The 27,209-nt window shown below is 31.7% G+C and overlaps 1 protein-coding gene across 8 annotated transcripts; it reads left to right on the forward strand.

Annotated features, from left to right (window-relative positions):
• The first annotated feature begins 26 nt into the window (after positions 1–26).
• LOC148605533 (uncharacterized) lies at positions 27–26,638 on the forward strand. Of its 8 annotated transcripts, none has more exons than XM_088549830.1 (21): positions 27–172; positions 2,718–2,991; positions 3,799–3,907; positions 4,284–4,454; positions 4,829–4,890; positions 5,423–5,551; positions 6,275–6,388; positions 7,262–7,339; positions 7,782–7,884; positions 8,248–8,312; positions 9,942–10,006; positions 10,538–10,692; positions 11,490–11,521; positions 17,842–17,941; positions 20,413–20,546; positions 21,816–21,999; positions 22,111–22,250; positions 22,756–22,850; positions 23,338–23,416; positions 24,317–24,425; positions 25,748–26,638. In XM_088549830.1, the coding sequence occupies exons 2-21, from the start codon at positions 2,758–2,760 to the stop codon at positions 25,828–25,830; spliced, it is 2,241 nt and encodes a 746-aa protein (XP_088405956.1). In that variant the 5' UTR covers positions 27–172; positions 2,718–2,757; the 3' UTR covers positions 25,831–26,638. The 8 variants fall into 8 exon arrangements, with proteins under 8 accessions (XP_088405956.1, XP_088405954.1, XP_088405960.1 ...); XM_088549828.1 differs by lacking the exon at positions 27–172 and adding an exon at positions 202–245; XM_088549834.1 differs by lacking the exon at positions 27–172 and adding an exon at positions 204–221.
• Positions 26,639–27,209: the final 571 nt, after the last annotated feature.

A 27,209-nucleotide genomic window follows, 5' to 3' on the forward strand; every position in this document is an offset into this window, starting at 1 on the left:
AATTTTGAAAATAGTATTAGAGTCGGACCCAGGGATACATTTTTCACAACAGCGGATTCAGTTGAATTAACATCAACGTTGCATAATCAAGCTTTGGAGAAATCGGATGTATATTGACTTGACACGGAACAGTTAGCTTGACAAAAAATCATGTCAAATTTGGTGTTTTGCTGTAAGTAAACACTGAGTTATGCCCCTTTTCGCGGAAAAGAAAAGACCAGGTGACAAACTAGAAGGACTGTCAGGTTGTTTTTAACATAATAAAGGCCCGGTTTTGAATCTTCTTGATGTGAAACTAAAATTTATCCATCACTGGTTAATCATTAGGTGATTCTAGACAATTATCATAGCTTATGAATATGTATTCATTTTGTGCTACATTATATATACATGTACCTGCATGTACGGTGTATCAAGGAGTTTTAAAAATATATATAAATCCTTGGGTATATATACTGGTGTAAAGTAAGTTTATCATACCGAGTACCAATTACCTGTGGCACATATTTCAAATGTGATTATGAGCAATTATGAGACAATCTTTACTCTTACATATGTGGCAGGATGGCATTGTAGTAGGCAGTCAGTGTTTCGCTGGTTATCACCAAGCGGTCTAGGGTTCGATCCTCAGTGGTGGAGTATAATAGACCCTTTTGTGCTAACTGTAGGATAGTCAACGAGCATGCGTAGAGCTGCTCAATATACACTTCTGCGAGGAAAATTCCTTTGTTCTACCCAAGCCCTACCTCACGGAAGTGTACATTGGGCATGCTCACCAACTTACCAAAAAAGGGTTTATTTTGGGAGTCAAATCATACTTCCGCATTACATTTGGCACCCAACTAAAAACCCATGGGGTTTGGTTAGCTAATGAGCTAGTGTTAGGGTTGTTCGTAGTACGAAGACTCTTAACTCTTGACCTTATGAGTCTTTAAGGTTGTGAAAATGTGGTAGGATGGCCTATCTGTGTTGTAGTAGGTAGTGAGATTTAAATAGTCAGGTAATTGACCTGGCTAAAGATTAATTCTTCAGCCGAATCAGTTTTTCGCTGGCTTCTCACCGAGCAGTCTAGGGTTCAATCCTCAGTGGCGGAGTATAATTTTGGGAGTCAAATCATGATCTCCTGTTATACATACAACACCATGCTAACTAACCAATTGCAAGTATTATATTGTAACAGGAGATCAGGGCATGATTTGATTTTCACCGCCACTCAGGATTGAACCCTAGACCACTGTGTAATAAGCCAGCAACAGCTGATTCTGCTAAATTTGTATATTTTTGATTTGCAGTCCTTTTAATTGATCCTGTAAAACCGGGATCTTTTGCTATTTTCACAATATCATTTTTCAAGAATATTCACCAAATTAATTTCATCATAGTTTTAGGTCAAAATGTACTTCTTTAAGTTTTCCCTCTAAGTTAAAGTGATCACTTACTGATGCATGCTTGGCCTATATACAGGAAGCGTTAACAATTAAATTTATTTTCATAGAAAAATTATGCAAAGAACAGTAGTAGTTGACATTTGCAGTTAAAACTACATGTATGTACAAGAGATATAGGAAAATCAAATGAGGGAGCATAGAACAGCAGGTAAAAGCTGAAGATGTCTACTGAGGTAGAATAGACACCTGCAATAGGTAGTAAGTTCCACTGAGTAATAACCAGTATATGGGGAGAATGAAAACCTGTAAGAATCTTTAGTAGTATAGGTATGTCTGAAGATGAGAGAATGATGTTTTCTGGTTCTTTGATCTGATGGAACTAGAATTGTGCTGGATGCAATAGTAACAAGTTGATTTGTGATCTTATACATCATTACAAAGGGACTAAGCAACCTATGTTCTTGTAGTTTTGGCCAGTTTAGTGTGTTCAGCATGGCAGATACTCTACCATTGTTGTGGTGGATATTACAGGTGTACCTAGCAGCCCTCCTGTGAACCATATCTATCTTTGAAATAGAGTCTTGGGTATGCAGATCCCAAAATGAGGAGGAATACTCAAGTTTGGGGTGTACTAGTGCTTTGTAGGTTCACTTTTGGTGTGCTGGTTGCTTGTTTTCAAGTCCCTTTTGAGAAATCCAAGTGTCTTATTAGCTTTTGAAATGATGTCATCAGTGTGCTTGTCCTATTTTAAGTTAGATTGAAAAGTGAAAAGGGTATTTAGCTGATATGACAACTTCTAGGGTGTTTATATGGAGAATATAACTGCGTTGATTGGGTTTTCATTTCCTGGAGACAGAGAGAACAGTGCATTTATCATGGTGGAAGGCCATTAGTCAATCTTGTTCCCATTTTACTACTGCATCAAGTTCACTTTGTAGTTTTAGGCATTCACTCTGCAATTGAATGGGCATGTATATGATACTGTGGTCAGAAAACAATCTTAGTTTTCTGTGTTTCAGATAATCTGGAAGGTCATTGATATATACTAAAAATAAAATAAGACCTTATACAGTACCTTGTTGTACTACAGAGGTTATAGAGACAGTGTTGGATGACTTGCCATTCAAGATTGCCTTTTATTGTAAGAGATGTTTATTTTAGTGTTTTACTGCATTCATCTTAGTGGATTTTGTTTTCAATTAAAATTATATGTTCCGTTGGGAATTTGGATAATTTATGGCTTGACAATTCCACAGAAACCATAAAATTATTATGTGTACATGAAAAAATTAAAAATGTTTTAAAGTTTACAAATACTTGCCTTTTTAGATGAAGACAGATTAATGATTGGCAAGTCATAACAACCATAATGTCAGACACAATAATAAGGGATCAGGACGATGGTCCTCCTACATCAGAAGATCATGAAAGATATTACCAAAGTATTGATTCGGAGCATCAGGGATCTAACAGTATAAGAAGACATTACAGTGATCGAAATATAAGAAACAGGAATACAGAACAAAAATTAAATATGAGTTTGTCCCAAGACATGCATGGAGAATCTGATATTGAAAACAAAAAGATATCTAATAATTATAGAGTAAGTACATTCTTATACAATGTATGTCACCCTTTTCAATCATGTTTTTGTAGTGGTTTTTTCCTCTCATAGGTGGAAGATTTTAATATCACCCTCCATTAGCTGAACATGCTAGTACAGTATTCCTTCAGTTCAGTTGTTAAGGGTACTTAGTTTGACTCCATGCTGTACTGTTGTGAATATTGTCAAGTGCATCATGCTGTTCTGTTACACATTTATAAATCTTTTGAGTAACCTTTGAGAAGTAAAGACTTGATTTAAGTAAGTTAATTCAAACTTGTAATATTAAAGCATTGTCGACACACGGGCTGTTTAGTTATTTTCTTAAAGTCAATTTTTTAATGTTGTATATTGTGTTATGTTTCAACCTTTTAGAGGTTTCTTATTTAATGAGGTTAAAGTTAATTGACTTAGATAAGGATGTGATCAATTACTGAATAATGCCTTTTAATAAAGAATGAATTTTAGGCTGAGTTCATGAACATTTGAGAGCAGATTTTAACCATCAGGGGGGCTCCTAAACAGTCAACATTAAGAAGGATATGGTGTATAATACAGAAATTGTGATTCACAGCCTGACTTTTGTTTTACTGATTGTTTTTACGTATATCCACCTAACAAAGTCCAGCTCCTAAAGGGTCTTAAATATTTATATTTGTCTCAGAATATTCCTATGTGACTAAATATTCGATTTTTATGGATATTTCAAAAACAAATATGACTCATCAAAATATTGCTTGTAGTGTCAGAAATTTTAAAGGTCATATGAAAGGTTCTTTAGGTAATGTTTGTTTTCATTTTTCACAGTTTGGCTTTAAGAAATGGAAAAGCCATGTGACCTCTCGACCTCTACACACCAGATCACAGACAGTTCAGAGTTTATATGCTGATGTTAATAAGATCAGTTCAAAAGAAGGTACAGTTTATAAAGTTAAAGATCATTGTGGTCTTAGATTTATTATGATCAAATTGCAGTATGCTGTATGTCCTGTAAATTTGAATTGGTTTAAGGTTTAAATATACCAAAGTTTCTAGTTTGTACTCAAAAAATGCATGAGTAACTTAAAATGTTTAGATTTAAAGATATGAGTACTGTATTATTTGAGCTAGGAAGATGCTTACTATAGAAGTTGACAGCTGCCTTAAAATATTATTTTGGCTTTACATAGATAATATGCTTAGACATGTGTATAAGTATATTATGATTAGCAGTATGATTCAACTAATTAATGATTAAATAACCCATTTAGCTAGGTAGCCAGTGTAGATCATCTTTACACTTTCTGTTGTAGTACCAAGTTCCATTATTATTAATGTAGTTTATGTCATGTTATTTGGATGGTGGCAGTCCTTGATTTATTTTCTCCTTGGACTCATCATGTTTCTAACCTTTATTGGAAGACATTATGGTATGTATGGTCATCACATCTCTCAATCTACTGAACAGAATTTCACCATACAAGGTATGTAGTGAGCTTCCAAAAAACTGCTTCTGAAGCGTCTTGTCATTGCAACTCTTCTCAAACCACTGGACAGAATTTCATAAAGTTAGGTATGCAGTGAAGACACAATGAATACATAGTTATGAATTCTACAAAGAAATGTTGATCCCTCAAATTTGAAGTAGTTATGCCCCTTTAAACTGTGTTACCCGAGGTGCACTATACTGATCAACTCAACTGAAACTACAAAAAAGAATTTCATGAAATTTGGTATGCAATGAGCACACAATATGTAGCTGTGCATATATTTTGATTCAAGTAATAAGACTTGCATGAAATATATTTCTCATTATTAAACTTCAGTAAGGTTTGACATGATATGTCTATTATTTTAGGTTCATTCTGTTTTAAGATGTCTAGATACTACCTGTGGCCTTTCAATAAATTTATATATGTGGTAAGTAAAATATTGATTACTCATGTATGGAATGGTTGCAATTGTCAAGTGAAGAATACAATATAGATATTTGTTTGACAATAATTGTTGGAACGTTTGAAGTACTTTCTTTAGTATGGTGTTTAACTGAAATCATGGCTTAAACACAAAATACTTAGATGCAGAGGGTCTTGTCACTTTGAAACCCATTCTGTGCTTCTGTCCATCCATTAATCTGTTCACATATCTTTGTAGTTCAACTCCTTATTAACCACTCCAGGAATTTTGATGAAAATAATAGGCATCACATAAAGATGTGCTTGGAGAAATTTATTGGTATTTGATTGCTGAAAAGGGAGATAATCCAAGTCAATGGTAAAATTTTGGGTCAATATGAGGTCTTTTTGAGCTTTCTCTAAGTATTTTAGTTGATCTTGGCATGGTCCCTTACCTTTCTACTGAATTTTTACTTGATTTATCATTATCTTTAAATTATATTTTCAAAAACAGAAGTAACCATGAATTTCTTAGTTATGAAACTGTATACTTCTAGGTCTCATCCAATGATACAATGTACTCATACCATACCAGTCCATCACCAAACAGTAGTGGAAGTAGTGAGAATCAACCATTACTGGAGAATCATACTGTTTCTCACAAATGTACTGGTATCTCTTTCTTGGTAAGTACTTTGAAATTGGATAGACTATTGTGATGTTTTATTATATAAAAATGAGTCTTATTTATCATGTTTATAATACAGTTTACACAGCTGTTATGATGGAATTTTTTTAGTACTTCATAACACAAAAATAAAATTTTATTATTATTTTTTTGACACAACAAAATGTCAATACTAAAAGCACAAATCAAATTTTGAATTTGTAGTATTTTGTCAGGATTTAAATTATTGGACATGTGTATAGAACAGAAAAAGATGAATGTTAATTTGAAGTTTAAGTGTTAAGAGGCCATCCATGTAGAAATCAGGCAGATCCTATGACATGGTAAATTTTATCCCACTAAATTTTTTGATCTAATGTAATGTGTATATCCTATGTATGTCAAATATTATAAATTTTGCTTTAAATTAACAATGCGTGGCTCAGAAATTCTTCAAATTTCCTGTACAAAGCAAATTAATTTTGCACAGATTGAAGAGTTATGTCCCTTTTTTCAATACATTTTAATGCTTTCTATGTAATTTATTTCTTTTAAATCTTTGAAGTACATCAAAAACCAGCCTTCAACTTTGAGAAAGAATGTATTTGTGTCATGGATAAATATAAACAAACTTATTTTGGATATGACTGTAGAATTTTAACTTTAAAAGATGATGTATATTCTGGACAGGGTAGATATGACTAGAATTTTGCCTTTAAAAGATGATATATGTTCTGAACAGGGTCAAGCTCAGAGTTATGTGTGGTTATTACTTGGTGTTCCCATTCTGGTTGTGATACATTCTGTTGCCATGGTGATGTCATGGCTGTGTGTTGTTTCTATTCCTATTTCAAAGGTAAGGTGTATTATTTGTTATTATTTCAATGTATTCAGTAATGTCAAGGTTGTCTGTAGTTACCAAATAGTCCTTTTTCATATTTGTGGAATGCAAACCATTTTAGCAAGTTTTTCAAAAAGACAACCCACCAAAACCTGATAAGTTGGTTGACAGTCTCATTTGGGTAAAGAAGAACAATAAACATTTTTCTTAAAAACTTTTACTTTGGTAAGTACCTAAATTGTTTAAAAAAATGTAATTTGTTTCAAGTTTTTACCACATCCATTAAATCAAATGTTTGAAGTCTAGTTTTCAGTTGGACAGTAAATCAGTCTGGTTGGTTGAAAGTTCCTTCTCTTTACTTAAAATTTAAAAAAAAAGAATTCAAATTTGGGAATATGAAAAAGGACTATTGTTTTTGGAAAAAAATTTACATGTCTAGTAGAAACACTTTATGCTTGACAAGTAAAATAAATTGTTTTTATCTCAAAATCAGACAAGATAAGCAATTGTCAAACAGAAAAAATGTAGTAATATCATTTTTCAATGCTTTATTTACTAAAAAGAAGGGTCCCATTTGTTGTAAAGTTTATTCCTGAATTGGGACTGGAGCAATAAATGAAATAGAGTGGATTGCCACCTGTATTTTTATTTCAGTTAAGTTATTTCAATATTAATAACACATGGTTTTTAACTTATACTTGGCCTTTTAAATAATACAGCATGCTTTTAGAATGTAAAGGAGTTGGTATCAATACTCACTGCATTGATATTTTAGAAACATATTCCTTATCAATTTCCAAAGGATTTATAAATGCATTTTATTTTAAATTTTCTATTGTAACACACCTACATTTTATTCATTGTCATTATCATGATTTGATTTTTCAGATGAATCTCAAAAGCATACAAAGGCTATTATTTTTGCCTCCAGAAGAAGTTCAAATAGCTGGTGTACATGTAATACAGGTAACTGTTTATAATTGTTTTGAACTTTGATAAAGTGACTCTAAAGATTTGTACTTACAGAGTTCTTGAAAGTTTGGTCTTAAAAGATTTGTATTTACTGACAAAAAGGCATGTTTCATTACTGGGGCTAACTGCATACATTAAATCACCACGTCATACAAAAAACTTTTAATATTTCTGCTATAAAATAATGAGCTATGCTGTACAGTTTGTGTACACTCTCTATAATCCTTATTTTCTAGGAGGTGTTAGTCGAAGTACAATATAGAGTCTTTAAACCATTCTTTTGTTTATTGCCTTATATTACAAATATTGACTCAGTATATCTTTAAAGGCAAGCTATATGTATCTGTGTCAATGTTAATTTGATGCCATTTTAGCAGAACCACAAGTACCACAAAATACAAAACATATGTCAGTATTAATTTCTATATAATTTCAGGAGAGCAGGGCACACCATAAAGAGATAATAATGTTCATACCTAAGTGTGTTAATATATACTACTACAAATACACAGTGGATGGTATGAATATCTTACTCGTCAGTATCCTTACTTAAAAATAATACGTCATTGACCAAAAACATGTGAAAAAAATGTTTTCTTTCTCTTTATATTTGCTCTAGTATATGCTCTATAAATTGTGTTTTGAGCATCAAGTTATACTGCCATTTTTATGTCTGTCAATATACATAAATTTCTTACATCTTTTCAACTATGCAGGTGAACCGTAGAAAAAGCAGAGGATGCTTACCCTACCTGTGCACTTTGTATATGATCCCAGTTTTTACTGATGTTCGGGTTGCCGATTATTTTTAGATAGTGTAGAACCTGCTTCTGCATATGATAATTATAACTGTTCATTGCTCTCACCAAACAACAGAAGACAAAAATCTTTAACTCTATCAGATCTTCTTCTGTTTGTTATTTTAACCATAGTATTTGGATATACAGACATAGTTTCTCCTGCAGTTGTATGTATTGTATAATTACAAGAAGTATTATTTGCTTTCATTGTTAAGGTTTACAATGATAATATATTAAAAAAAGTACCAATCTTACAGTTTCAGTCTATGTTAAATTGGCTAAGTGTCCAAATTAACCAATTAGCAGTTTACTTTTTATATTCTTAGGAAACAAAGTTCAGGGTGTAAAGGAATCACCCTGTCTGTCTGTTCATTTGTCCATATAACTTTTAAGTACTACTCATTCTAAAGTGCTCAATGAAATATGATGAAATTTCATAGGAATTGTTGCATGTAGGAATTTAACTACCAGGTATTGTCTGAAGCCTTCAAAGAGAGATAATTCAACTTAAAAGTGTGTTTTCATATTAAAACCTTGTATGTGCAACTCCTTCTAAGCCACTCATAGTTATCATCCCAGATATGTTTTATGAAACTGAATACTGTAAATAATTGTAATGTTTTATACATACAAAAATGTCAAAGGGCTGTAATAACAACAATTAAAACTCTTGATATTATTTACATAGTGATTATTTAATATGTTACAGATTTCAATACATTATACCACTCATGTGAAATACCTTTCCCTGTTTTCATCATGCTAAACTGTCACAAAACTTCTGCTACTGTGATGTTATTTGATGGTTTGGCATGCATCAGATTATTACTTAGAATAACAGTATGAACAATGATTAAATCAATATACAATGTATTAAAAAGATAATTTATTATTCTTAAATTGATCTTTCCTTCCAAGAACACAAGAAATTTGAACTTTGCAAAGTTTAAGTTCTCCTTACTAATTAAAATTATGTATTTTACAGTGTTGGTGATCATATTTTAGTTATTCACTCTTTCAAGTTAATACTTCTATAATTATGAAAATTAAGCATTACAAAACTGGAAAATTTCTGAAAAAGACAAAATCACAATAATAACGACAGCAAAAAAGTTATAACTCTAACTGTTTTAGAATTAGGGGCCAAAAAGGCTTAATACAAGCATTTCATTGAATTCGGCTATAAAATTTCAGTAAAAATATAGGAATATCCACATTGATTCTGGGGTTAAAGACTTGAACTTTTCAGAATGTAAAAGGGGGCCAGAAACGTGCATTTCATGATGTCCAGACAATTGCTTGTTTATTTTTGGTCTTAGTTCAAAATTTTTTTTGAGATTTCTTATGAAAATCCCTGCATGCTTTTTTCAGTCAGATTTTAAATATCCCTTTCAGTTTTCGAGTTATAAGGGATCAAAGGGGCCACAAGCCCAAAGATGAACTTCTTTATTTTTGGTCAGATTTCAAAAAAGCAGTTTTTGTATTGGATTCCTTATGAAAATTTCTGCCTGCATTATTAGTTTGGTAATTTTGTTATAACCCTTCATTTGTAAATCAGATTTCAGTTATCTCTTTTTAATATTTGGTCTGAACTTCAAAATTTTTAATTTTTAATTTTAAATTTTGTGCTATGTTGTGTTGTGTCTATAATGAATTGTAGGTCCCTATGCTTAAGTGTGTCAAAAAGTAATATTTTGTCCATATTTGCTGCACATGTTCAGGGTTTGACCACTGCTGTTGTATCATGCTGTGCCTGGCTAAGCTGTTTATTCAGTATATTCACATTTTTATTGTAGAAATGTACCCTAGGTACTCTTGCAATAGTTCCTCTGTCATACTACATAGGCATGGCTATAACCAGGTTAGTCCCTCTTGTCAATCTTCATAGACATGGGCAACAATCAGGCAAGTTCTCTTGACAACCTACATAGACATTTACAATAATCGGGCAACAAGTTTCTCGGTCTACTTATATAAGTAGACCGAGAAACTTGTTGCCCGATTGTTGGCAATAATCGGGCAAGTTCCTTTGTCAATCTTCATAGACATTGACAATAATCAGGCTACAAGTTCCTTTGTCAACTTATATAGACATTGCAATAATCAGGCAAGTTCCTCTGTCAACTTTATAGACATTGATCATGACAATAATCGGGCAAAAAATGTGTTGAAATTACATACTATAAGCTTCAGTACATCTGTATATTAGTTTTTAAATGTAAATGCTTTTTAGAATGTCTTTTAAATGCTAAGAATTTATGGTATCTTTTTTTTATCATGATTTTTAATTCCTTTGGTATTAAAAAAAATCACTTAAAGCATTGGAAGAAAATGGAAATGTAAAAATCAAAACTCAAGTTGTAAATCTTTATTTATTGTGAATATTTTTCAGTCTTTCAGCCCAGACGTCTGTAGCCATTGGTGCTGTTATAAATGCATCATTTGGGTCTATAGTAGAAATCATTATATTTGTTGTGGCTTTGAACCAGGGTAAACAAAGTGGTGTGCAGCTGTGTTTTACAGAAATTGTCAAAGCTTCTTTGACTGGTAGGTACTGACTTGCAGATACTGGTAGCATAAAAGCCTATAGCACTAGTTATCATTTTAAAGTTCAACTGTTAATCCCAGACCCAGTCATTTAGATTTTTATCAGGTTTTGTCACTTTTTTCCACCAAGGGTGTGGCATGTGTAAGAAATGACTAATGTGTCTTATAGTAGGTTATATTTCCCTCATACTGCTCAGTAGAGACTTCTCAGCACATGAATAGTTCATATTTCATTGTAATGTCATTAAATAAGTTGGTTTGCTTTGTGACACAACTTTTGGGGAATTGTCAGGAATGAGCTGCATACAAAGATAAAAAGACATTATAAAAACAGAATCTGTAACATTGCATTTCATATCATATTACATTTACAAATTCTCAATAGTTAAATTTTAAATTTATAAATGCTTGGCAAGCCTTATACACTTTAAATTCTATAATATAACTACATTGTATCTCAAGTGTAGAAATTTAGTTTGACATGAAATGTTGTGTGATATTCCATATATGTCACCCTTTAGAGGAAGCAGAAGAAGAAGAATACTTAATTTACAATTTGCGTCCCAGTAAAGCTTGAATATCTAATAATGAATCAAATCATATCAAGAGAAATAATGCTGTGTCTATTTATTAGATTGTTAAAGCCAAAAGGTCAGATAGACTCAAGTAGAAAATTTAGCCAAATATAATTTCACATTTCATTATTTCAGTTGGTCATAAGTCTTCTTGGTAATAGTAAATTTCATTATATATTCTCTAATTTTACATTGTATGTACTTTATTTTGTATTATTCCAGGTACAATTATTGGTTGTACTCTGCTTATCCCGGTAAGTATACCATTGTCAGTAATTTGCTGCATATATTGATAATGCTTGTTACAGCATACTGACTCTGATAAAAAAAAAACAGGTCAGGTTATAAATCATGGAGGAATCCATTCCTCAACACATGCAATGAAAATTTGTTAAATCACAGTGAAGTTGAAAGACTTCAGTAGCATTTGTACTATATCACAACACTTTTGTGTCAATCGGAAAAAAAAAGTCATTAATAAGAAATGTACTTCTTAAAGGTAAGGTTTGGATTGTTATCATTTTTTTACGCTGAAAAAGAAGGTAAAGTGTTATCTATAAATTATTGATAACAAAATATGATGAAATTGGTTTTTGGTACTGGCTTTTTGATGGGATATCTCTGGCTCACCCCTCAACTTACTTACCCAGATATCAAAATCCAATAGCCTGATACTACACGCATGTATAAATTAATAAATATCTGTAGGATTTCTATGATTTTTAACTGTTCAATCAAAAACAGGTAATAACATTACTTCATGTTAAATATTTTGATTGTTAATTACATTTGTTAATAAAATAAAAGAACACCTGAAGAATGTTTCATTAGGAGGTAAGGGTAAAATAATTACCAGCACATACTTATGGGGAAGCTAATACAACTGAAGTCATAAAGTTTCAGAGATAATGAACACTTTATTGTATCTATCACGTTTACACATAAATTATTTTGGTAAAATGCTAAGATAAAAGAATTATACTAATTTCATTGTCAGTGGAATGTATTAAACATATATTAGACAATTCTAAGTTCATAAAGAATTTTCATTGATCATGACTATCATATGATAATTCCAATCTAATTAGCATATGTCTTTGTCAATGATTTTTGTCAAGGAGGTCTATTTATAGACTGAATTTGACTTAGAGACCGTCGGCAACCAAATTACGTAACCAGGGTAGACATTTCAACATATAACTACCAAAATAACACTCCGCGGGTTATTCTCCTTGCAAAGTTTGCATTTAGATATCGCTCCTCTGCCGATCATACTCCATGTCAAATATGTGATATTTGCTTTACGTACGACGTGGGTGTATAATGATATTAAGGCTATTTAATATGTGTAGAACTGCAAGATTTCAATGTTTATATGATATCAACTATTTAAATTTTGACTCCGAGAGCTGGACTATTTTGTCAAATTGACCTAAACATTCGCAAGGAGGAAAGCTCAATCGAGATTTGCCAATTTATTTCTCTCGATCTGACCCTTTTAATGAAGATGTCGGGAGCTTCTAATGGCAGATTTTCGGAGCTGCAATGTACACTTTTTGTGTAGTAAGTATAGATTATAGTGGGGGATATAGGGGAGAATACATGGGGTTGGCACCCCCTCCTTTTTATTGGAATATTTCATGTGTGATTAATTTGATCCTAGGAATTTAACTTCTGTACATAAAATGCAAGCACTGTGTACATATGTTAATAACTACATGTACTATGTACATGTACACAAAATAAAATGGTAAACACACATGTACAATTGTATAGCAAACAATGAAGTATTTAAAATAGAAAATAAACAGAATTGTTAAATTGTTAGGATTTCAAAGCAGAGACATAAACAATGTCTCTTTTTCAATGGTAAGAATGAAAGGAGGTCATGTGGCATATTCATCACATTCAGAAGGTAATCTTGAACTATCAAAAGGGAAAAAATCCAGTGAAATAAAGTATGATCCTTGGGACGTGTGTGGACACATGAGCCATGACATTACTCATACACTTGTACATGTTCCTAAAATCCAAACTTGCCAACCAACCATAGACTTTTATCGTATACCTTATATCATGCCCATAGACTTGTATCACATACCCTATATCACACCCTAGACCTGTTTCACATAAAGTATATCACACCCCAAGACATATCTCATACTGTACATAATCCCTAGACCTATATTGCATACCATATATCACACCCCAAGACCTATATTTTATGTCAATAAATAATAATGTCATTTCATATTGGCCCTGTTATAGGTTTGAGGTCTGTCATATTGGTCGAGACGGTCGTATTGGTCCAGAGGCATGGCAGAGGGCCAATATGAATGTTGAGGCCAATACGATTGGCCAAAACCTATAACAGGGCCAATATGAAATTACATATCTATTGACAATTTTATTAATCAACTCAACTATAGATGATTTGTTGAACAGTTGTTTTTGTGTTTTACCAAGAACATGTAGGTTTATTTGCATTATTCAGTCTGAAATATCCTTTTTGTATAAAATGGAAGATTTTTTTTTGCCTTTCTGCAGCTTTTAGTCCTGGTGATCACAGTTCATTAAATCCAATTCTAACTCAGAATGGCGGTGTCAAACGACCGGAAGTTAAGATGTCATATTGGCCCTGGTTTGATCCATATTGGCTCTCTTTTTTCATATTGGCCCCATATAGATGCCCCGTTTGAACTCATATCAATTGGTCAGTTTTTGACATATTTTAATGTATTTTGGGTAGTTGGTTAATAACACATTCTATATCACACCCCTAGACCTATATTTAATTTGCATTCTATATCACACCCCTAGACCTTTATTGCCTTCTGTATATCACACCCCTAGACTTGTATCTCACACTCCTAGACCTATATCGCATACCATATATCACACCCCTAAACCCATTTCAAGTACCCTATATATCACACCCACAGACATATATTGCATACCTTACATCACATGCCTAGACCTATATTGCATACTGTATATCACACCCATGGACCTATATCACATTCTCTAAATCACACCCCTAGACATATATTGCATATTATATATCACACCTTGCACAGAACACAATTTTGTATAGATAAAATAGAAGAAAGAATGAACATGACATGCAAAAATCTGTTTGATATGCAGTATCAACCCTCGACCTACAATGTATATCACCTCGCTGGCCAGTGGCCCTTGAGTTGATATAGGAGTCTCCTGTTGATACTGCATGTGATACAGATTTTGGCATGCACTATTCAGTATGGAATTTAAAGAAACAGTAATACAATGTGCATGTGTATTATATCCATGTACATGTAAGTCATAACTGATTATCAATATGGTTCTTTTTTAGTACATTGTCAAGATATACCAGATACATTTATTTAGAATGCAGAACATAAAGTAAGAAACAGGATTTTCGTGATAAAAGAAAGACACAGTTATGTTAGAAATTCTGTGTCCATGAAAGTGCATTGAAAATGTGTTGGATATCAAGGCTACCAAAAGTAGACCTTTTCTAAGAGCTGATTTTTATGGACATTCTTACATGTACAATGTACTAGGTAAATGTTGAAGGTATACTTTATTTATTCATATACTTTGTATGTACACAGTTATTTAAAATTTCCAATCTGGTGATAGATATACTGTTTTTATTTCTAGTGTTGAACAGTGTAGTCATTTTTCTTAGCAAAATTTACAGTTTACATTTGTATGTCTGTGATCAAGAAATTTACACTGAAAACTACAAAAATACATGTGCATGTACTCTAACTGTGGTTACTGACATATGCAGTACAGTATCAAAGATTTCATAAATGAAAGTATGATATTTGTAATATATTAATACATGTATCTAATTTGTTTTCTACTTTACAATGTAACATTAATTGCTCATAGATTTAATTGATCCAGAGATTTAGAAATGGGGGTCCAAACATCATTATAAATCAGCAGGTTGCTAAAATCATACATGGAAGGAGCCCTAAAGCAATATTCTTAGCAAGCTTTCCATTTTCTGTATTTAGAAGGTTTTTGTCTGGTTAATGAAACGAATTTAATTTATTGTTCTAAACTCATCACTTCAAAACACTTTTTATGATCTATCTGGTTATGAGGGGATGTTGTTTTAACAATGACAGGTGAAAAGTAATCTGTTCTACTCTTACTTATGTTACCTGTTAATAATAGTTATTGAAACAAAGATGTGCTCATGAAATACAGTATACATTTTTGTAAAGTTTGTTATGTTATTTCAGATAAATTTTTTAGAGAAAGAAAATGTTTATTTTTTCTTAATTAATACAGCTGATAATGATACATGTATTAAAAGAATAAAACCTAAGAACACTGAAATATAGTAGATATAAATTATATTAACATTTTTCATGCAGGACAAAAACTATGAATAATGACAGAAATATTGTTTGCAAAATTTCAATTGACCAGTATTGATGACTGTGGGAATATTGACCAGGTGGTTTAAAAACCAGTAAAAACCTGGTACTGTTATAACCACCCAACCTTTATTTTTGCCTGATTTGCACGAATTATATGTACATGTAACAATATTTCCGAACAAGAGGAGGCTTCTCCATATCATATGGTTAAAATACATGTATATTTTCATGAATTTACATTGTAACATAATATATGCATATATCAGACACTGCTATGATTTTTTTCTTGATTTCTTTTCAGTGGTTATCACTTAGAAGTTTACTAGATGAAGTGATAAGATAGCAAAAGTGAAACAGACCATTTCTATGCTGGGACACTATTTAAGAATGAAACAAAGTTCATGATTCTCAAGTGCTGGTACATGTATGTAGCATGAAACAGCTGTAAATGTATATGTCAACATCTCTTAATAAAAAAAAAATATAAAAACATGAAGCCTGACTTCTTAGCTCTTATATATTTGCAAAACATAAGAGTTACTTGTATTGTAATCTTATACATATTTGTGAAACAATCATACAGAGAAAAGAGAAAGAAATGCACATACATTATTGAAGGCAGGCAGGTATAAAACACTCAGCAATAATGATTCCTCATAAAATAGTGGTACTCATGGGATATGGGTTCACTAGTAAATTTTTTTTTTGCTTTGGAGAGAAAAAAAGATGGATTTATACTCAAAGTGCATTTGTCATAAGACATCATATTCCCTGTATTCACCACATCTCTATACCATTGACTTTCCAACTTAATTGGAATCTTAAATTGCTCAAATCTATGAGCTACAAAGTTGTTTTTAGTTTAATGATCTTTAAACTGCATAGTAACTTTTACAACAAGAGTTTTTGTCCTTGTTTGAACTGAAAAATTCCTAGAGAAAGTTAATCATCTATTGTAAATATGTGCAGTTTTGATGAGTTAACCCCATAGCCTATCCTAGACAACAGTGACAAGGACAAATTTTAGTTTTAATTTATTACAAAAAATTCTACATCAAAGTGAGCACAACCAAGGAAAAGTTTTTTGCTCATTTCTCCCTTCAGATTAGGCTTTTGTTCAACTTCCTCCAGTCTGCAGGATTCATTTCTAATTCATGCATCTCCAAACCGAAATTTCAAGGTGTGGATCCATTCTTACTTTGAAAATTCATTGAATATAGATAGTCAGTGATTCTCAGTGGAATTCATATTTTGTAAGAAATGCTGATTTAAGTGTTAGGAAATTGGAGGACATCAACATACATGTACAGCCAAAAATACCAAAAGCAATGATACAAAAGAAGATCCAGAAATATATCTTGATAAACGGACTGTATAAATATACACTGTGTTAAAACAAATGATTATTCTTTAAAAGGACTAAGTTTTGATTGGTTTATTTAGCTTACAATTTGGTTACGTGATTACTTCGGGGGTCTTCCTTGGCCCAGTGCCTCAGCACTTTGATTTATCTCACTTTCAGCCTCCACAATGACACTTTTTACAACAGTTTAAATTTCATTTACATGTTGTAAATATCATTAACAAACAACTTGACTGCCATGGCTTTGACAAAAGATATATTCCATTAATAGCACGAGACAGTTTTTTTCCTTCATTTTCTGCATTATATAACCAGGACAACTTTTGGTTAACAGTAGTTCCCATGTACAATGTACTTTAAGTATTTTAATTGACTACTATATCACTTTGTCAGTTTAATGTCGCCATTTGCAATATAAATTTCACTGATTGAGGGTCTCCAAGAGAAACAATAAATACATTATCAGATTAGTTGTGGTTGGAATTAACATATAAGCATTAAAATGCTTTTTTTTCCAGAATTTATTGATGTGTCTAATCGGACCATTTACTCATAAATCTGTAATATATTTGTGAGTTTCATACATTGATAAATTCTTTTTGATTCTATAATGTATTTATCATGGAAATTTTCCTTTTTTATATAAAAATGCATATAAGCATCTGATGTTTTGCAAATGCTTTGAACTGTATGATGTCAATCCAATGTGCTGTACTTGTGTATGTACCGGTAGTTGAGTTCTAACAAACTGGTCATGAAGTTTTGTATTCTTTGAAATTATGTCTACATAATTTCTCATTTATTTCAGGGAATCAGCATGATTGTTGGTGGATTAAAGTACCAAGCCCAGAGCTTTAATCCCAAATCAGCTGGCGTGTCTTGTTTGTTGATGTTTGTGTGTGTTGGAGGTACTTTTTTTATTTAGTTTATATATTTTTTTAAAATTTTTTATGTAAGCAGATTCTTGTGATAAACTCTTGTTGACTTAACAAGAATTAAAAATAATTTTCATGGGACATAAACTCAAATTTAAGCTGGAAAAACTGTGTGGAAAGCTTACTTGGTGATACTGTTGAAGCCACAAAGGAACCATGAAAAGTCATTCAGATGGGAAAAAAACAAAAAAAAGTTGCACAATGGAATCAAGTGATAAAGAATACTAGAAAAGGGAACAGATATGGTGAAATGTAACAAATGCATCATCAAAAAAGGCCTATAAAAACAGTAAATACTTACAGAGATCACCAAAATGTCTTCAATAAGTGTAAACACACCTTCAAGTAAGCACTCAGAGACCCCAACAACATAAGTAATAAAAATCCACGATAACAGAATGGCGACTCTACTTTGAAATAAACTTAAAAGTCAGATGAGGAAACGAAGACACATAATTAATGACCAAAATTGATATAAGGGCGAAATTATTCATTCCTTACCAAGCATCATGCTGCCAGCATAGCAGACAACTTGGAAATAGTGGACAAATATTTGAAATTGACAATATTAGATTAAGGCAATAAAAAAATCACCAAATACATGCTTCATTTACAGTAGTAGTTTTATAAGGCCTTAACCATCCATCCCCCTTTTAATGTTAGGTCTGAACTGAAACAACAAATAAACACACCATAAAATTCACTCAATATCCAATGAAAGAATGCTCACAGTTATTGAAAGCTAGCTTAGGACACATTAATGAATGATAACATCATCCACATTACTGGCATAATAAATAATCAGTCACTACAATTCCAGTAGATTGGATTTGGAGTAGTAAGGTCAAATACTAGATGTAATGCGATTCCTAGTTTTTATGTAAGGTTGTAATTAGATGCCGACTATCTGTATTTGTGAAAACAAAGTTCAAAGAATAGGCAATGATTTCAAAATTGTACCTTTCACAAATAAATCTATCAAGGGTGGTTGATAAATTCGTTGGATTTTGTTTGAAAGAATGTGCTTTATAGACTATATACTGAGAGCCAGATTTAATTTAATTAAATAAGACAACTTTTCCTTAATAAATTTATGCAGAAGTGATTTATAAAGGGTAGAACAGAATCATACGAATCTTGAAAGTTGTGAAGTAAAAATTATACCTCAAGCAAATTTTTTATACTCCAAAAATAGTTTTAAAACACCATTTCATAACACTTACTGCAGTAATTAATAACATAGTTTCTAATAGTAGTTAAAGCACAGGTTAAAGTTTTGGAAATATTAGTGGTAGGATGAAATCAAACTTGATTTGAACAGCTTTTTATGAAATTTTAGTATCCAGTATAAGGTTGGAACAGTCATGTAATCGGTGTTGGTACACAACAAGGTAGCTGATTTATGATGTTCTTTAGTTATTTCAATCTCTGTTGTATTCATGAATTGAAAAGTATGTGAGTAAGTTATTTCTTCATGATGTACTTCTGTATAATATTTTCATCATATGATAACCAAGTTGTTGACTGCTTTATGTGCTAGTACGAAGACAAATATCTATCCTAGTTATCTTAACTTTTTTCTTATTCTAGAAATTGGAAGATGAGAGTTGAATGATACATAATTCTTTTCATGATGTTCAAATGGTCATGATTGTCCATAATTGTCTATAACTTTTATCTGCCTTTTTTCTTCTCATCCATTGTTTGCAATAAGCATTCAATGAATCTTTGATGGTGTGGGAACACTTCTTTCAGTCAATTTTTCCTTGAGGGCGATATTTAGGTCCTTTTTTCAAAAACTTAATTATTTTTCGGTCTTCAACGATGCTTAGGTCTGCAGTAATAATATGGCCACCAGGTGCATATTAAAATGTAGAACTGGCACAACATCAGGCAAATGAGCAAGTTGAAGCAATGTCCATGTCAGTAGGGACAGAAGTGTAATTAAAAATTCTGAAAGTTTCTTCTAAATCCATACAGCTATTTTAGAGGAATTGCAGATTAGAGGATAGTCCCCTTCGATGGTCCAATGCCAGAACTGTCTGTGTTTTGCAACAGGATTTCCCAAAAATTATTCAGATGAAAAAAGTAAGAGATGCAAAATGGCATCATATAATAAAGAATGTGTGAATGTTTCATTGAATTCCATTAAACAGTTAGACATAATAATCACTATATACCTTCCCACTTTTCAAGCAAAGGGTATGATAAGAAGAGGTTCAGGATGCAAAAAATGAATTACACATCCAAAATACATAGAAAGAGTGTAAATAAAATACCACTAATATGCATCAAAACACATCTCCCATTGAAAGGTGGATATATATCTGTCTATACTTTATTTGCAAATCATCAAATAGATAAATTTACATTAATTGTATTAATTTCTATACTTTTATTGTCACATTCAACTGTCAACATTTTTTACAAGGCTTTTTTTCCAGGAACATTTGCACCAACAATATTCTCACAGGTTTTAGGAGATATGTACTGTCAAAAGTGTGAAAACTTGTACATGTCCAATGATGTACAGAATACAACATATGGTCTGAATTGTGAACAGTGTACTAACTCTATTGTAAGTGTAATGACAATTTCAGTATATGTTTATCTTAAGCAATCAAACTGTAAATTATTGGTGTACACATGAGAGATATTCAGTGGTTCTGCAATGAACTGTAAAAATTATTGAACTACGGATACTATGTGGATGATAATTGAAAGATCTTATACTGTGATGAACCAAACATAAAGAGTTTTGTCAGTTGCATTTTGCTCGAAGCCTAAAGAGAAGTTTAGTGAGGGGTATTCTTAGTGCAATTGTCTAAAGAACTTCATGTTATGCCACAACTTGGAATTTTTCATTAAACTATCCTTTCCATTGTAGTTAAATACCAGCTGCTTCAGCACATGCAGTTTTTGTCGCTCAACTCTTACTCATCAGTAAAAACTGAAAAAATACATAAGTTGTCTAGATATGTTTCAGTAGTTTATACATCTATTAAGGCTTGTTGACAGTGTTTACTAATGGTTCAGTAGTTTATATATCCATTAAGGCTTGTTGGCAGTCTGTACTAATGGTTCAGTAGTTTATACAACCATTAAGGCTTGTTGGCAGTCTGTACTAATGGTTCAGTAGTTTATACAACCATTAAGGCTTGTTAGCAGTCTGTACTAATGGTTCAGTAGTTTATACAACCATTAAGGCTTGTTGGCAATCTTTACTAATGGTTCAGCAGTTTATATATCCATTAAGGCTTGTTGGTAGTCTTTACTGATGGTTCAGTAGTTTATACAACCATTAAGGCTGGTTTGCAATCTTTACTAATGGTTCAGCAGTTTATATATCCATTAAGGCTTGTTGGCAGTCTGTACTAATGGTTCAGTAGTTTATACAACCATTAAGGCTTGTTGGTAATCTTTACTAATGTTTCAGCAGTTTATATATCCATTAAGGCTTGTTGGCAGTCTTTACTGATGGTTCAGCAGTTTACACATCCATTAAGGCTTGTTTGCAGTCTTTATTATAATCTAATGGACTAGTACAGTGTGTCCATTTCCAATATAACAAATGACTTCATAGATATTCTTCTCACTGGACTTGACCTTTGACCCAGCAAGTGTCTTGTAAGAAGTGGAAACATCTCACCCGTTAGGTGGCACATGGGTTCTCCACTGGTTCTTTGTTTTTTTAAGGGTAACACAGTTAACAAAAGCTTGTCTTCCCTGAGGCCCTAATGCAATACATATAGAAATATTAACAGACAAGACAAATTTGTACAAAAGAACAAAATGATGTGTGTAGTATATTGAAGTTTTTTTTACTGTAATTTCCTCTATTGTATAGTTTGGTGTGGACAGAGACACTACGTTGTATGACAAACATATCAAACCATTGGTGTATGCTGTGTGTTTGATGCTACCTGTAGCCTATATTATAGGCCTACTGTTTACACTAAAGACTCATGCCTCTCATCTTACTGCAGAATTCACTAAAGAACAATTGGAGAGAGACAATATCACTCATGAAGGTAAGGCTGAAAACTGTTCTGATATTAAAGTACAAAATGAGAATTAGGATTCAATAAGTTACCAATACTTTTAAAATTGCTTTGTGTCCTGAATCCATTTATATATTTCAGGACACAGTCATGGTTCACCAAAGTGGGGAATATTTAAAAGTATACTGATGCTTATGTTTGCAGCAACACTAATTGGCGTTTGTGCTGACATTGTTACTGAGAATATCCAAGAATTTCTCTTGTCTACAGGCTTATCTACTGTAAGTAATTACCTTCAGTTCAGATGCCAGCAGATTTTCACCTTTTTAGCCAAAACTTCTTTAAAATTTCATATACAAAGAAATGTTCTCTTTTTGGTTTCTACTGGAGATTTTTGTTTTGGATAAATCAAATATCATTTACATTAGCTAAGAAATTGAAATATTATAAACACACCTTCCATTTGTAAATACTTCTACTTCACCTTTTGTAAATACTTCTACTTCATCTTTATCATCTTGATAAGTGTAGATGATGCCACTGACATCACACAGAAAGTTTCCTAGGAAAGAGTATTGTGTAAAGCAGTCCTAGCTATATGAATATAGAAAAGCATTTAGGAATACAATTTCAGGTACAAGTTCAATATGAAGACAAATTAATGTTAGTCAACCAATTACTGAAAATTTCTTGACTGAAAGACATGTCTATACTTTGTTTGCAAATCATCTAGTGCTGATTTTATTGATACTGATTAAGTCTATGTCTTCCCCGACTTTATTGCAGTATTTTGTGAGTGTAACGTTCCTATCATTGATACCTGCTCTACCAGAGATTGTTAATGGTGTACAGTTTGCTCTTCAGAATAATGTTAATTTAGGGTAAGTTATAGTTGGATTTATAAATAGCAGTTTACAGCTGATGTAGAAAAAAATGTAATTACCTCCCTTTGTTTGTGTTGTATAATTAGTAGGTTATTTAACTAATTTAAAAATGAAATAAAAAAAAATCTGTCCCTTTCATTTTGATAGTTTTCGTTCTGCATCATTTATTTTATTTTCTTGAAATAGCTTCACATTCTTTGTTTTCTATTACAAGATGGCTGTAGTGATGGTTGTTGATAAAAGTATATGCTCAGTTTAAATCTAAAAGTATGAATAAAAATATAAAGTGATAATCAATCTTTCTGTGACATGCATGCATACATGAATGTTACATGTACATTATCATATTACTATTATAATGGTTGCATTTCTGTAATCAATTTTAGTTTTGACTAATTCCATGGAAAAAAAGCCATTCTGTTCAAAGATTACTCTTCAATACATGTATTCTTTTCTCTAGAGAAAAAAAATGTTATATTTTTAGTATAGAGATAGGAACAAGTGTGGCAATACAAGTCTGTACATTAGAAATTCCTTTATTGGTATTAATTGATATCATATTTGTAAGTATCCTGTGTAATTTATCATGTAGAAACAATGTTTATTTAAAGTAAAACATATACATATTGTATACTGTAAAATGAAATTTGTTTCAATTGTTTGTAAAAAGCTATAAAATGATAATGAAGTATGGTCCAGGGCCAATATACATATGATTCCATATATATTGTAATTGAGTGAATAAAAAAGTTTATAATTGATGCATATAAATTCCTTGAGACATTTAGGTTTCTGCCCACATGATACCTAAACGCATGCAAAAATCTCACCAAGTGCACTATGAACAAACCCTAATATTTTGCTTATAAACAAATGCTCCTATCATGCATTTAAAGCAGGGTAAATGAACGCTCCCAGGATGTGTTTAAAAGCACGATTAACAAACACTTAAAGCAATGTTAAAAATTTTGTATATTGAATGTGTATATCATTGTTTTATGTCAAGTAAGCCTCTTGTATGCTGATAAACTGTGTCCACAAAAGAAACAAAACTTTTTAATTTTTCTAATCTCTGTATTGTTACTGATAAATGATATTTGTAGTTTGAAATATTTGTACTCTGTCTACTCTTTAAGAATTGGCTATGATAAAAATTTTGTCTATGGAAAAAATTTTCCATGTGCATATTGTTTATTGCACGAAGTGTGATGAACAAAATATTCACATGGAAGATTTGTTATTTTTCAATAGACAAATTTTTATCATAGCCAATTCTTATAAATTAATTTTAAAACATATTTTTATCTTAAAACATGAGAAAAGTAGCTGTGAATTTAACTGAATAGGGGCGTGTCAATATTTTTTTTATCCATTGAGATATAACAGAATTATTTTAACCAATCGGATTACAGTATTTATCTCAAATTAATTTATTTATGAATGACTCTACATATAATTTTCAGCCATTCCAGTTATTTATGGTATTTAACCAGGTCCACTTGTGGGCAGTATTCTTTGCGGTGATAGTTATAAACTACACATTCCAAGATGGCAAGAGTGATTACTTTCAAGGTAAAATATACTAATTTTTGAAAACATGAAACTATAAGTTATTGGCAAATGGTATTTCATTTGTTAGTGTTTAGGTCTTTAGGAACTTGAATGAAAATTTAACAAAAAGTGTATTTGCCTTTCATTTTAGTAATTGGGATATCCATTCATCTGTTTATTTTGTTAGATTGTCACTGTTTTGAACAAAATAATTGCTTATTAGAGTAATCAAGGGAACCAAGATTCAAGCTAAAATCAAAAGAATATGTTCAAAGGGTAAAGACTGGAAACCAAAAAATACACACACAACAAAGAACATGAAATAGCCCCAAAAAGAAACAAAATAAATGAGCATTCTGGACTCTGGTCCACTAAAAATTGGGAGCATGGACCAGGTGCACAGGTAGGGTGTTTGCATGAAGGTTTTTAGTTACTTTTGGAGGACTGCAAAGGGAGATAATTTTAATTAAGGGTTTTACATGTTAAAACCTCGTAAACCCAACTCCTCTTCAATCATTCAAGGGATTTTGCTGTAATTTTATAGGAAAGTTGGGTATCATATGTAGATGTGCATGAAGATATTTAGTTACTGTTCGAGGGCTACAAAGGAAGATAATCCAAATTAAAAGTTTACCATGTTAAAACTTGGGAAGCTTTACTCCTCCTTTACCGCTTTAGGGATTTTGATGTAATTTTATAGGAGAATTGGGTATCATATGTAGATGTGCATGAAGGAATATAACTTGATGGTTGATGCCAAAATGAGATATTCTAACAAGTATTTTTCATTTAAGGCCATTTGAAGTGGGGGTTTTCTCTTTGTGAGCTTGCTCACAGTATTTCTAGTTTAATTTGTCTTCACAATTCATTAAATCATTATAGCATAAAGTATCTGCACAATTTTTTGAGAATTTTGAAAAGAACCTACACCAGTCTTAAATATGTATAATTGAACAGATAATGGAATTCATCACCTATTTTGTTTTCCTACAAAGAGAACATATGCATTCATACCTAATATCAACACTAAAAATCAGCCAGTTTTAATTGGCTACTACATCTAAAACCACAAAAGTTATACATTAAATCATGTGGTAATGTAGTTAAAAAGTTTTCAAAATCAGAAGTTGTCTGGTACATTCTGTTATGAGTTTTGTACTGAATCATGCATATTGAGGAGTTAAGGCCCTTTTACACTTTTATACGGATGTAAATAATATCTGTTTGTCATTTGAAGAAATCTTGTAAGAATTGCCAATTATAGTTTTAGTTCGTACATTGTACTTTCATTGATTGTTTAAATCTGTCTCTAAATGTATTATATATTTTTTTTTACATTTTAGGTGCAGTACTATTATTTATCTACCTGATATTGTTGTGTATGTATTTCTTCATGCCTAATCCAGGCGCATGTGTTCCATCATAATTACATGAATTGATATTACTGGGAATTATTATTTCACTTTAATTGTTATACACATGATAATGTTTCCAGAATTAATTTGTATATAATCAATCATCTTAAAGTTGCAATTAAACTTGGAGGTAACTGACTATGTAATATTTTGGCTGCCTTTTTAGCTCACCTGGCCAAAGGCCAAGTGAGCTATTGCCATCATTTGGTGTCTGTCGCCATCATCATTAACAATTTTTCAAAACTCTTCTCCTCTGACACTACTTAACCAATTGGAAGCAAACTTGGTATGACATGTTCCTTGGAGTATCCTGCATAGAACTGATGTAGGAATTTTTGATCTATGAAAAAACATGGCAGATGTTGCTGAAAATAAAACATAGGAGTCAAACAGAAGTTTTTAGCATATATCTCCAACACCATTAGGTTTAAGCCTAATTTTGACATGGGTAAAAGTGTTCAGCATGATGAGATATATCTTTGGTCAAATTTCCGTTTTATTCTGTTAAGCCATGTTGGAGTTATTGCCATTTTTTCAACATTTTATCCCTATTTTTAATGTTATTTCTTTCAAAAACCTTCTCAGAAACTAACAGACAAATAAGAATCAAATTTGTTATGAATATTCAATTGGGTATTCTACATAGATCTGTTCTGGGGATTTTTGATCTGTGGGAAGCAATTTAATTGTAATGATTTTTATTTATTTAATGAGGATTAGCAATGGCCCGAAGACCACTAGTGGCTCTTGTCAACATACATACAAGACAATACAATGTATATACAAGACAAGGCAATGTAAGACATGCACAAAACAAAAGTTACAGACAAAAAATGTAAAATGTACAATCACAAAAACAAAAGATAGCAATGTGTGAGAAGAGTGGAAAGCCATGGCCTCTGTTACTAAAAATAAAACAAAGGGGTCAGCAAGAAGTTTTTCTCATATATCTCCAAAACCTTAGGTTTAGCCAAATTCTTTCAATTGCCAAAATGAGGCCTACAAAAGCCTGAATTTGATTAAAGTTGTCAGACGACTTCTGTTAAGAGTTATTGTGCTTGAAAGGCAAAAAATTAACTGGGTGAGTGAATCAGGCTCCTGGGAGCCTCTTATTTCAAGAAAGAGGGTATTTTTTTATGTTTAATTCTCTATAGAAAAGGAAGATTTGTTTTAGTAGAATTAAAAATGATTGATAAAATTAATTTGAAAATTTTAACAGCCTTTATTTAGTATTTACAAGTTCATGAAATGTTGCATGAAAAAAATAAGCTAACCAGGCTGTTAAGAGATGTATATTTAAAATTGCTTTTTTCACATTGCTAACTTCTACACAAGTTATCTCCCTTTTATAAACCGTTATAATGACATTTTTTACATTTTCTACGCAGAC

Source organism: Perna viridis, chromosome 10, assembly GCF_037379345.1.
Source record: "Perna viridis isolate PV_CMFRI_1.1 ecotype Kerala chromosome 10, ASM3737934v1, whole genome shotgun sequence".
NCBI lineage: Eukaryota > Metazoa > Mollusca > Bivalvia > Mytilida > Mytilidae > Perna > Perna viridis.

Bases quoted from the DNA above. Each gene is read 5' to 3' on its own strand.
- LOC148605533 (XM_088549830.1), top strand. From the start codon at position 2,758: ATGTCAGACACAATAATAAGGGATCAGGACGATGGTCCTCCTACATCA. The intron at 17,942-20,412 runs GTACTTTTTTTA...CTTTTTTTCCAG, and splicing joins GATGTTTGTGTGTGTTGGAG to GAACATTTGCACCAACAATA. The intron at 23,417-24,316 runs GTAAGTATCCTG...TATAATTTTCAG, and splicing joins TATTAATTGATATCATATTT to CCATTCCAGTTATTTATGGT.